The following is an 11,701-nucleotide window of genomic DNA, read 5'->3' as shown; positions in this document are numbered from 1 at the left end:
TAGAAAATGATTGTGTTTTTAATGATAGTCCTCAGTTTAAAAAAAAAAAAAGGCTTTGTTTTGTACACTGTACACACATTTACATCACTTTGGAGGATACCAGTGCTAGAATGCAGGCTTCAGGAACAAATGGCCTGGACATGTCTGAGGTATGTTGAGGCCTTCAGGCCTCAGGGTCTCCAGGGGACACAGCCCCACCCCGGCTGGCTGTGGACATTTTTGCCTGAACCCTGGGGAAGAGCTCTCTAGGATCAGTAGGCACAAGGTGGCAAGATCCAAGCATCAATCCAGAGTAGACTTCGCAGGAAAAGACCCGTGCTGGAGGTCCAGTGGCTTGGCCAGAGCAGAAGGTCATTGGGGACCCTGACGTCACAGCTCTAGCACCAGTACCTAACAGGAATCTCACAGTAGGGATAGAGTCAGAACATGTAGTTCCCTATCTCTGTTGAGGTCCTACCCTGAGGCACAGTGATGAAAACCCAGGTTTGGCTACGACCTACACAGGTGGGTGTAGCTGGCCCAAGACCACCCTCCTGTATATAATGTCATAGCCTCCCTGATCTGAGACATTTGCTGGCAGGTGACCACGACCTGCGTGGCCCTTCCTGCAGTTGTCATGATGATTGTACCCGTCACACCCCCCAGAGGAGACAAAGTCTCTGTCCCATGCCTGATTCCATAGCCACAAACATTGCTGTGGGCCTCTATCCTGATATATGTAGCCAGACAGGGTTCAGAGTCCCTGAAGGAATCCAAGCTGCGGTCAGCGGAAGGTGTTCGCAGGTTCAGCACAGCCAAAGAAGTCAGGACCCACAAGACGGGGGAAACCTTCTAGAACCTTCACCTTCACAGGGTCAAACTTCCAGTAGAGATGGCCGCGCAGGAAGTAGGCATAGCCTGAAGAGAGAAAAAGGTCAGACTAGGCACTCGGATGCTGGGTCTCATGTCTGCCTAGCAGGCTGTACCCACTGACAGGTACAGTGGGGAAAATGGATGAGAGGGCCTTGGCTACTGCCAAGTTTCTTGAAACCTGTAGGCTCCAGAGATGGCCTTCTAGAATGTGCTTTTCCTCCAGGCAGCCTTTATGCCTGGACCAGAGTCTACTGTAGGGTAACACCCAGCCTGACAGACATCAGGAGCTTGAGGATTTGATTCTTCAGGTACCAGGGATCGAACTCAGGACTGCCTGCTTGCAAGGCAGGTGCTTATGCCGCTGAGCTAAATCCCCAGCTCTGAGGATTTGATTCTTAAGAAAGCAGGTCCCACTTTGTCACCCTACTTCCTCTACCAATCAGACTATGAAGGTGGAATCCTGGAGTTCCAAAGCCTGAGGCCACACTGAGACGACTCTTCCAGTGGATCCCAGTGAGGGAAAGCACAGAAGCAAAGATAGGCTGGCAGGTGAGATCACCAGGCTCTGAGTTGAAGCCTGGCTTTTGGCTTCTGTGCTGGGGGTAGGCCAGGTTAGAAGGTTAGAAGAAGAGACGGTCTAATATGAGTTCTGGCTCCATCACTGTCCATCTCAGTGGCCCCATCTACGGACCTATGCCTCTCTTTGCCCCTTTGAAAACTAGGTTCATAAAAGATATTATATGGTGATATATGCCAATCATCTCAGCACTCTGGGAGGCCGAGGCAAGAAGATAACAATTTGGGGCCTAGCCCGACCTTAACAAGACCCTATCGCAAAAATAAAGAAGGAGGGGCTGGGGATTTAGCTCAGCGGCATAAGCGCCTGCCTTGCAAGCAGGCGGTCGTGAGTTCGATCCCCAGTACCAATAAAAAGGAAAAAGACAAAAAAAAAATAAAATAAAATAAAAAATAAAGAAGGAACGGGGGATGTAGTTCAGTGCAAAGACCATGGGTTCAGTCCCTAGTACTGAATAAAAGAAAAAAGAGAAAGAAAGAAAGACAAACTTTTTTAGCCCTCAATATCTTCATCTCCAGTACGGACTATAGTATCAGCTGGCTACCAGGAGAGAAGATGGTACTGGACGAAGAGCTGGGCCTTCTAAAGTGGGCGCCAAGGAACCCATGAGGACCCAGCCACCACCTGATGTGAGATGCTGCTGCTGTACCCACATCCCACCAACTCCCACCAACCCTAACACACCGTCAGCATCCTGGAAGGCGGCATCAATCTCAGGGGGCACCCCTCGCCAGTCAGTGACCCGGCGAGGCACCGGACTGTCCACGCGTTGGGTGCTGGGGTGGAAACGCCAATAGTCTCCGCCTCGGAAGAAGTAGATCTTGTTCTTCTCAGAGCCCCAGACCAAGGCAGCATGGACTGGAGATTCTGGCAGGCCCAGCTTAGAGATGGGTGCAGGACCCAGGACTGGTTTCTCACCATCGTACACCCAGTACTGAGCACCTGCCAGAGAGTGAAGGCTGCAAGTAGCTGTCAAGACACCACTGCCACTCCTGCCCCCGGGACCTGCTGGGCCACCACTGCAGACTCTCCCAGTTTCCTTGTGTATGAAACCTATGGGCTGACAATGCCTGTCCAGCACCCCCCCACCCCCAAAGGGAGTTGGAGCCAGCTGGGAAACAGCAGGCAGTGAAGGCTGTAAAGTAGCACATGAATGAGATTATTTTAAATGACACAGAACTGTTTGAGCTTCCCCCAGGATTTGGATGCCTATCAGAAATACGGATGACCACTCCCTAGCCCAGCCCCTGCCATAGAAGGTCCTTGGCTGCAATGGAACCCACATAAAGTCTCCCTTGCTGCACCTTTGTTTATGAAGTTCTGCCACCTGGAATGCTCCAGGCTCTCATCTCTGCAGCTGAGCTTGGAAAGTACAAGCTCCAGGCACCAGACCTTAGATCCCTTCTGTACCTTTCCGAGCTGCGCCCTCAAGTGAATTACTTTACCACCTCTAGAACCCCACACCCAAGGCGTGGCTTTGAGGGTAGAGAGCACCAACACATATGGTGCCTAAGTATGCAATACCTTTAGCGCTACTCTGATCTCAAGAGCTGCCTCCTTGGGAGCCTCCCAGCGGAGACTAAGGAGTGAGCCGTGCTCTTATGGCTCTGAGCTTTCAGGACAACTTCTCCATTTGCATCATGTCCCTGGAGAGCCTTGGTTTTGACCTTCCTGGCTCCAGGAAATCTCTTAAGCTACTTTCCAAAACCCACTTACCTTGGAAAAACCAAATATGGCCCTGGGCATCCTCGAATGCTGCATCCACAGGACTGGGCAGTCCCTGCCAATGGCGAGAGGCCAGTACAGGGTACCCAGGCTGTAACTGGCCACCACGCAGCCTCCACACAAAACCTGCCTTGAAGAAGAAGAGCTCGCCTCGGATGGTGGAGACGGCATCAAAGGAGGCTTCACAGACATCTGGTGGAGTTTCCGGCTTGGGTGGGAAAGAGGAGCCAGAAGAGAGGCCTCACTTGAGCCACAGAGGCCAGCAGGAGTTGAGGGTGTCACTCAGACAGGGCCTCACCTCCTGTCTTTCTACCCTCCCAAGTCTCACCTCCAATGGTGCGATCTCATTGGTGTTTATTCCATCTTGGGGTTCCACAGTTGGGGCATGGGAGGTGGGGGCCAGCCGTGGCCGGCCATATAGGTGCTGGATGCCCCTGCGGTCATCTGGGCTGAGGCTCAGTGGGTAGCGGAAGGTGTAGAAAGGGGACATAAGGGCCTTGGCTGCTGTTGTATGCTGCAGCCCCAGTACATGGCCAAATTCATGAGCTGCAACCTGCAGCAAGTCTGTGCCTGGAAAAGGGAGGCGGGTCAGCAATACCCCTCACCCCGCCACACCTCCCAAGATCCTGAGTCCAGCTCAGGGACCATGGCAAGTGCGCATTCTCTACAATCCCCAGTTGTCCCATCTGGAAATGGGTTGCCAGGCCATACCCTGGTTGTCCCCAATAGTCCAGGTCTCATCAAAGTCGAAGTGGACGTCCCCTTCTCGGTGGGTTTTGGGGAAGAAGGCGTGGGCCAGGATGCCCCCAGGCCCATCAAAAGGCAGGTTGTCCCCATGCCAGTAGCTGTGGGTGGGTGAGGGCAGAATCAGTGGCTGCTTGGCAGAGGGTTTGTTCCCAGAGGGGTCCCAGGCTGCAGGTTCACCTGGCAAAGTCGATCATGATGTCAGCACGGCCCTCATGCACCTCGGTGAAGGTGAGTGGTGTTACATCGCTCCACACCTGGAGGGCTTCTGCCACCGTCTTCCGTACCTCCTTCCGCACCAACTGCCATGGGAACCGGAGAATTCTGCAGGGAAACAAGGAGTCTGACCTTGGGGCAGGGAACCCCCTGATGATGAAAGAGCCAAGTTGCCCCTGAATGCTCAATATCTGTGTGTATGCAAGGGCCAGGGTCAGGTGTGCTCTGGGCCTCAGGAATAGCCAGGCAGTCTCCCTGGCCATGTGGGTGCAGTCTTTGTGTTGGCTTGTGTATATTGAGATGTATACAGTTCTGCATTTGGTGGAAAGCATATGGGACCGTGAGTCTTGAGACCTGACAGTTCCATTCACTGTGGGGAGACGCTGGGTCCTTAAGCTTCGTTTTTATTCCCAGTTCACCACCCAAGGAACTCCCAAGGCCCCAACAATGCTGTGTGACACTAGTCCATTCTTCTCTCCCAAGCTAAGTCTCAGCTTCTTAATCACCTGCCTAGGAGCATCCCAGGCCATCCGGTGAAGAGCAGGCTGTTCCCTACCCCTGTTCACCATGGTTTATAGCTACAAATGGCCTAAATTGGGATGGTAGATTTGATCACCATCCCTGGAGGACAGGGCTGTTTCTCACGGAATCCAGGTCTGGCCTTTACAGAAACACCTGTCTCTAGGCATATTCAGAAATACCCTGGATGATGATAGAGGATGGCCCCCATGCTTCTGGAGAGTATAGGCATGTGTTTTAGTCAGTGGTCAGGCTGTTGGTCCATGACAGCTAGAAACACAAGAATAGATCTGTTTTCTATGTAGATCAAGCCCTGGCAGTGTCTCAGGAAGGATGGGTGAGGGCATCAAGCTGTCACACAGACACACAGTCCTGCTCTGATGGCCTCTGGCCCCTACCTGTAAGTGAGGTCTGTCTTCTCCCAGTGCCCACCGGACAGCACAAAGCGCTTCTGCCGGTTGCGGGTAGTCAGCCCATCAGGTGGGTCAGGTACGCCACAGCGTGGAGGTCTGGAGCCACCAGCAGGCCTGGGGGCCTCCTGAACATCAGAAACAGATGCCAGGCTACTAGATAGAGCTGCATGCCACGGCTTCTGCCCCCTACTCACATGATGGTGGTAGTGGGTGTCCTGGGCAAGAAACAAGAGCCACGTTAGACCTCAGGTCCTCATGGCCCCAGGTTAGATACATAGCTCATCAGCACAACCACACACAGCCCCAGCCCGCTGTGTCCCTGGGCAAACTAAGAGGCTGGCAGAGGAGCCTGCATGAAGCAGGGCCTTTTGGCCCTAGGCTGACACTGGTTTCCTGATACCTTGTTCCAAGGCATCAAGCTTTCACCTCCTCCCTTCCCTGCCCATCACCAACCTTGGCTGCTCAGGCCAGTGCGGTCTGGATGAGAGACTGTGAGCCTAAGAACCCCCAGCTGTGCTCTCCACATGAACTCAAAGTGGATCCTAAAAAACCTGCCAAGGATACATCAGACAAGCTCCTCCCGCTCTCTGCACCAGCTCTCAGCAAACTTGTTTTTCCCTCCCTTTCTTTGGATGTCCACTGAGTTCAGACACACCCAGCCCCAGGTATATAAACAGCCTCCGCCCTTTCTCCTGCTCCATGCTCCACCCCCAGCATGGACAGGTTGCTCCCCTGCCATGTGGTCTTGTTTGTCACCTGACAGATGGTGGTAATAATCCCTCCTCTTGATTTGAGGATGAAATGAGATGGTGTGTATTGAACACTTAGCACAGCTCAGGCATCTGGGAAGGGAATCTGCTAACCCAGATCTGATTTCATTTCTTAGAGGGGGTGCTGGGGACTGAATCCAGGGTCTCATATTTTCTACCACTGAGTGACACCCACAGCCTCCTGAGGTCTGATTTCTAACAGAGATGGTTTTGTTCACATCCTGCCAGGCACATGGCAGGATGGGCACATGGTGGGACCTAGATCTGTGATGTACCTGCACCTTTCAGGCAGGGAGGGTGGGGTAGTCAGTTACTAGACATCCAGATCCATCCTGCCCAGGCCCCAATTCTGACCTGAGATGTTTTCTCCCAGCCTCTGCAAGTCCCCAGGGCAGAAGTCATAGTTCTCATCCATGAAAAAAGCAGAAGCTCAGAGAGGTTGCCCAGAAAGGGAACGGAAGGGCCAGGTAAGGATTCTGATGCCCCAGGTCAAAGATAGAGATAGTACACAAAAGCCAAGTGTTTTCCTAGGCTGGAGAAGAGGGATGGAGCCATGCTGTTTGCAGAGACACTTGGTACCTGTCTGGTCTGGGGCTGCCTGATCTGGGTGGTTGCAGCCTTCCCATAGCCATATTTGGGGTGGGAACTTGGCCATTCAGACTCCACCCTCAGCCTCAGCCCCTGGCAGCTCTCCCAGGCTCCAGAGTTCAGATCGGGAGCTCTAAGTTCCGGAGCTGGGGACTCAGTTTTTAGGAATGCTTCACAATGAAGGCGACTTCTAGATCATCAGGGGCACTAGAGTTACTTGGGCCGTGAGGCCCTAGACCAGTTTCCTCCTAATTCAGGGACTGCTTAATACAAGGTTTCCTGGTACAGCACAACCTCCCTAGGTTGTGCCCCTGCTGATTCTGGGCTACCTGTTAATAAGTACTTGTCACTGTGATGGGCTAGGACCCTGCCCACAGCTGTACCCACATGCTCTTAGTACCCAGGGTAGAATTTCTTGCCAATTCTTTTTTTTTTTTTTTGTCTTTTTCCTTTTTATCGGTACCGGGGATTGAACTCACGACTGCTTGCTTGCAAGGCAGGCACTTATGCCGCGGAGCTAAACCTCCAGCCCTCTCTTGCCAATTCTACCCTCACGAAGTCCATTTCTCTGATGAAGACGTGGAGCAACTTGCTCAGATATCTGGCAGAGCACAAACCCTCTGAGCTCCTAAGCTACTCACTCCCTGCTGCCTGCCTTGTTCTTGGAGATTTATCTATTCCCCGGAGGAGGAGCCCAGGCTGACCTCACCTTGGCAGAAGAGAAGGAATGGGAAATTATAAGCACCTGCTATGTCTCAAGCACCATACGGTGGGGATGATGCTTGTCTGAAATCTCACATGGAGAGTCTGGACACCAATCTGTGTAACTAAATGCAAGGGCCTGCCCACTCACTCCAGCCTACAGGATAAACAGATTCTTTCCCTGAAACCTACAAGGGATCTAGTCCCCTGGGAAGCTCTAACAACTTAGAGCCCAGCCTGTCAGCATTACTTATGCCAGAAATGTCTTTTCCCCTCTGCTTCCTGGTACAGCGCCCCATAAAGGGAGGGGAGATCATGGAAGCACACCTCACTGTGCCTTTCTCCCCTTCCTCCATGAGATTTCAAGTCCTCAGTCAGACCCCTGTATCACAATAGCATTCTCAGTGCAGCACAGACCTGAGCTCTGAGGTTCTGAAAGCCTAGTTCTATGCTACTGTGACACTGGGAATGTCACAGTATAAGTCACGGCCTTGTTTCAGCCTTGACTTCTCCATCTGTCAAATGGGGATGTTCCCATGACAAAGAGCTAAGTGATTCCTCTTGTTATGCCCACTGTGGCATCTGGCACAGAAAAGCACTCTAATGTGGCCCTGTTCCCTGCTCCTGTAGATCCTTCCTTTCCAAATTCTTGGAAACTCTCCCAAATTCTTGCACTCTCCCAAATTCTTGGCCTTCCCAGGACTACTTGCATCCAGTGAGGTGGACTGCTGGTCATGGTGGCCTTATCTACAACCCTGACAAGTTAGGGCAACAGCCATTATTCTATTTCCCAGAGCATGAAAAGCATCCAGAGATTGAGAACTTTGTCCAGGGTCACAAAGCGAGTGAAGCAAAAGCTGGGCTCAGACCTGGGCCTCATGCATCCCCTCCAGGGCTTTCCCTCACCACCACCACCACCCGCCAGCTCTTGGCTTATTTCTCAAACCTACATTCCTGAGAAGTATTTCTGCCTCTAGTGCATTCCCTCTTCTTCAACCAGTAGCCTCCCTTTGGCTGCCCCACCCTAGGTGCCTCTCCTCCCCACACTGGAGCTGGAGGCTCCCAGTGTGTTTGCAGAGACCCACAATAGACTAGCTAAGAACCCCTCCACCCCACCCAGCAGCCACCAACCTCAGTGTCTCAGACACATTCAAGGAATTTCTTGGCTGACCTAGTCTCCTGGTTAAACTCAGAGACTCAAGGTCAGCCTCTGTGCCAACTTCTAACCCAGAAAGTAGAGGGGAGAAGGGAGATATAAAGGAAGACCCAGGCTAGGAAACAACTGTGTAAAACCAGGCTAGTTATAACTCTCTGGGCCTCAGTCTGCTTTCACTCCAATGGGGACGGTTAACCAGGGCAATCCCTTTTGCTGCCAGCAAGAGGCAGCCGTAAGAGAATGAACTTTGTCAGGCTGTGAAGTCAGAGGGGCATCACCAGACGGTTCTGTGAAGCATTGTGCCCCTCTGAGGTTTAGAGAGGTCAAGTAACCCGCCCACCCGCACAAACATCTTCATCTTCTCCACACTTGTAACGGCCGCTTTCCACCCACCCCTCTGCTGGCTCCAGGAAGGAAAGCAGCTTTGTCCCACTAGGTTATGGGGCTTTCATCAACCCTGGAAGCTGGGAACTGGGCTGGATAAATATTTACAGAGCTCTTCAGGCCCCGGCTGACATAGCCTAGGGATAAACATGCTGGAGGCAAACCCAAATGCTCCCTGCATGTCTGCAGAGACAAACAATAGACCAGCTCAGAACCCCTCCACCCCAGGAAGCCCCTAATCCCAGCACTGACCCTGCACAAGCATCAGAGAGGAAGCTACAGGTGACACAGTGTCTCCAGCATACCTGGCATTGCTTCATTTCATCCTGAAGACTCAGTAGTAAGCACTGTGAGCCCCTCCTGCCCTCATCCTCTCATTACAGGTGGAGCAGATGAGGATCCCAGGGGGAAGACAGCTTACTGCTTACCTAGTGTCACATGGGTCAAACCGAGATCTCTCCAATTCCCCAACCGTAGGTTCAACAGCTACCCAGGGTGATTCCTTACTCTGGTCTAAGTTTTAGGGGACTGAGAGGAGCCATCCATTCTCCCCCACCCCTCCTTCCCAGCCAGCCCCTTCTCCTACAGCAAATGATAGGCCAAGTTGGCTGGTGAGGGCAGGCATGGCTGAGCAGGCTGTCACACTCTCTCGCTCCCATTGTCACCTGAGCTGGGGGGACACTTCAGCTGTGGGGCACAGTGGGCCAGACCTCCAGGCGCCTTCAGGCCTGCAGTGGTCCAGGCTCTGGCCCCAGGCCATGCTGAGCTGTCCCTGTGACAGTCCCTCCTCTCTTCACTCTGCTGTGCTCTCTCTTCTCCTGTTCCCCACCTTTTGCCTTCTGAGGGTCTCACCCACCCCTTTCTCTCTGACACCCACCTGATGATCACATACGCACAGTCGTGGTTCTCTGGTTCCAAGTCTCCCAAACCTGTCTCCCAGAGGTGCTGATGGGGTGGCATCTCCTACACACACACACACACCCCATTTTTCCCAAGGCTTTGGCTCTCCTCCCCAGCTCTTCCTTTATCTCCGTCCCACTGAACACCTGGAGGTAAGCTGTGTGGCCACACACCTGGAGGCTGACACCTGCCTGGGACCTGCTCGGCTTTGTCCCTGTCATGAATAAGAGGCCCTGTTACCACTCCCTCTGCTACCCCTCCCAACACACATCTCGGCATCCGTGCGGCTGGGGCACGCAGAGCAGGTCCCCAAGCTGGGAGGGGGCGTGCGTCCAGCATGGAGTCCTGCTTCATCAGCCCAAGCGATCCCCGTGCAGACTCCAATTTGCACACCTCTGGGGATGGGAAGCTCACCATCAAACCCACAAGAACCCAGAAGCCGGCTGCAGTACCAGCCGCGCCAGGCCACCCGGGGCGCCCCGGTGGGTTCAGCTCGGCCGGCGGGCGCAGCCCTCCCTCGGGGAGGAGCTGCAGGCCGGCGGCGGGCACTCACCAGTGGCCTGGCATGAGCTAGTGGCTGCGGCGGCGGCAGCAGCAGGAGCAGCGGGAGCAGGAGGGCGCGCGGGGCAGCGCCGCGGAGCCCGGCCGCCCGAGCCATCCGCCCGGGGCTGTAGGGCCTGCTGGGCCGCGCCGGGCAGCGGCCCCCTTATAGCCTCCGCCCCGCCCCCGGCCCGCCCCGGTTCCGCCCCCCGCCGCCTTTTGTTCTAAACTCTCCGGGCTGCGGTGGCCTAGGTGGGGGAGGTGGTTTAGGAGGTGCTGGACCCGCAGGGGTCCGGCTCGGAGATCAGTCCGGTCCCGAGGTGGACCAAGCTCCAATTGTCGGAGCTCTGTTGCTGGCTGTAACTCTAGCCGGCTGGTACCGCTGTGGGCCTCAGTTTCCCCGCCGTGTACAAAAGTTCCAAAGCCTTAGACCTGGTGAGTCCGAGGCGTCAGATTTCACTCTCCCTGAAACCTACGCCCACCCTTGGAGGGCTCATCACCCGTCTAGGTCTCCTTTGTGGCCTGACCTTCGACCTTCTGTTAGCTGGTGACAGGTGGTCCTTCTCTTAGGCAAGTTCTCCCAACCCTCAGAGCCAACTGATCCATGTGAGGAAAGATATTAAAATGTGTCCCAGGGGACACGGAGGCATATGGCAGTGGCTGACCAGTCCCTGACTTTGCAACAGAGACAATTTGTAGATTGGAAAAACCGAAGCTCTGAGAGGGAGGGGCCAGGCTTTTCCATACAGGAGGGAAGCAGACCTCTGGAGAACCTCTAGCTAGGAGGCTGGGGGACGGGGCTGTAGGAAGGACCTAGACAACTGTCTCAGCAGGGCACTGGAGGGCCAGGCTGTCCCCTGGCTAGGGCCCAACAGGCTCTTCTGGATCTCTCAGAAACAGACATCTGAGACATGAAGGAAAGGAGGTGAGAATCAAAGCAGTGGTAGTGTCTACTTTCTAGAAGGGATCCTCCAGTCTCTAATTGGAGGTTGTGCTCCATCCTGCTGTGCACCCCAGTGATGAAGGGCCTTTCCCCTACCCATCACACTAGACAATCTGCCCCATCACCGCAACCCTCCAGAACAGAGACCTAGGCGGTGGCTCCCTTCCACCTAGGCAAGCAACGTTGTGAGGGAGGTGAGGCTGTGGGCTTCCAGTTTGAGCCAGAGGGGTAAGGGGAGGGCACACCTCACTTCTTCTGCAAGACTCCACAGAGACTCCTAGAGGACAAGGAGGGACAAGACAGGGTGAGTTTTAGGACTTAAGAGACTGTGTTTCTCAGTGCCTCACTTTAAGTGTATGGGTTTGCAGTATTGCAGATTAAACCCATCACCCTTGCGCTGAGCCTATGTTCTTAGTCCTTATTTATTCATTCATTCATTCATTCATCTATTTTTAGTTTAAGACAGGATCCCAAACATTGCTAAGTTGTCCATCAAGGTTGGCTTCAATCCTTCTGCCTCAGCCTCCCACAGTGCTAGTTTTTTTTTTTTTTTTTTTTTTTTTTTTTTGTATCAGGAGTTGAACCCCAGACCTCATGCTTGCTAGGTAGGTACTGCACTCCTGAGCTATATCCCTGACCCCGTGATTATATTTTTTTCTTTTTCTTTTTCAA

General features: G+C 53.6%; 1 protein-coding gene across 1 annotated transcript; it reads right to left on the bottom strand.

Annotated features, from left to right (window-relative positions):
* Mmp11 (matrix metallopeptidase 11) lies at window positions 1–10,233 on the bottom strand. Its single transcript, XM_003477946.5, has 8 exons — window positions 10,100–10,233; window positions 5,032–5,261; window positions 4,079–4,222; window positions 3,866–3,999; window positions 3,483–3,724; window positions 3,146–3,362; window positions 2,114–2,371; window positions 1–897 (listed from the first exon to the last, which is right to left on the bottom strand). The coding sequence occupies exons 1-8, from the start codon at window positions 10,202–10,204 to the stop codon at window positions 764–766; spliced, it is 1,464 nt and encodes a 487-aa protein (XP_003477994.1). The 5' UTR covers window positions 10,205–10,233; the 3' UTR covers window positions 1–763.
* Between the last annotated feature and the right edge of the window lie 1,468 nt (window positions 10,234–11,701).

This window comes from Cavia porcellus, unplaced genomic scaffold, assembly GCF_034190915.1.
Source record: "Cavia porcellus strain 051 isolate PalLab524CR breed Dunkin Hartley unplaced genomic scaffold, mCavPor4.1 scaffold_16, whole genome shotgun sequence".
Lineage (NCBI taxonomy): Eukaryota > Metazoa > Chordata > Mammalia > Rodentia > Caviidae > Cavia > Cavia porcellus.
This window is presented reverse-complemented; position numbering and strand designations above follow the sequence as displayed.

Bases quoted from the DNA above. Each gene is read 5' to 3' on its own strand.
- Mmp11 (XM_003477946.5), bottom strand. From the start codon at position 10,204: ATGGCTCGGGCGGCCGGGCTCCGCGGCGCTGCCCCGCGCGCCCTCCTG. The intron at 4,000-4,078 runs GTGAACCTGCAG...ACCCACCCACAG, and splicing joins ATCATGATCGACTTTGCCAG to CTACTGGCATGGGGACAACC. The intron at 3,725-3,865 runs GTATGGCCTGGC...TCCCTTTTCCAG, and splicing joins GACTATTGGGGACAACCAGG to GCACAGACTTGCTGCAGGTT.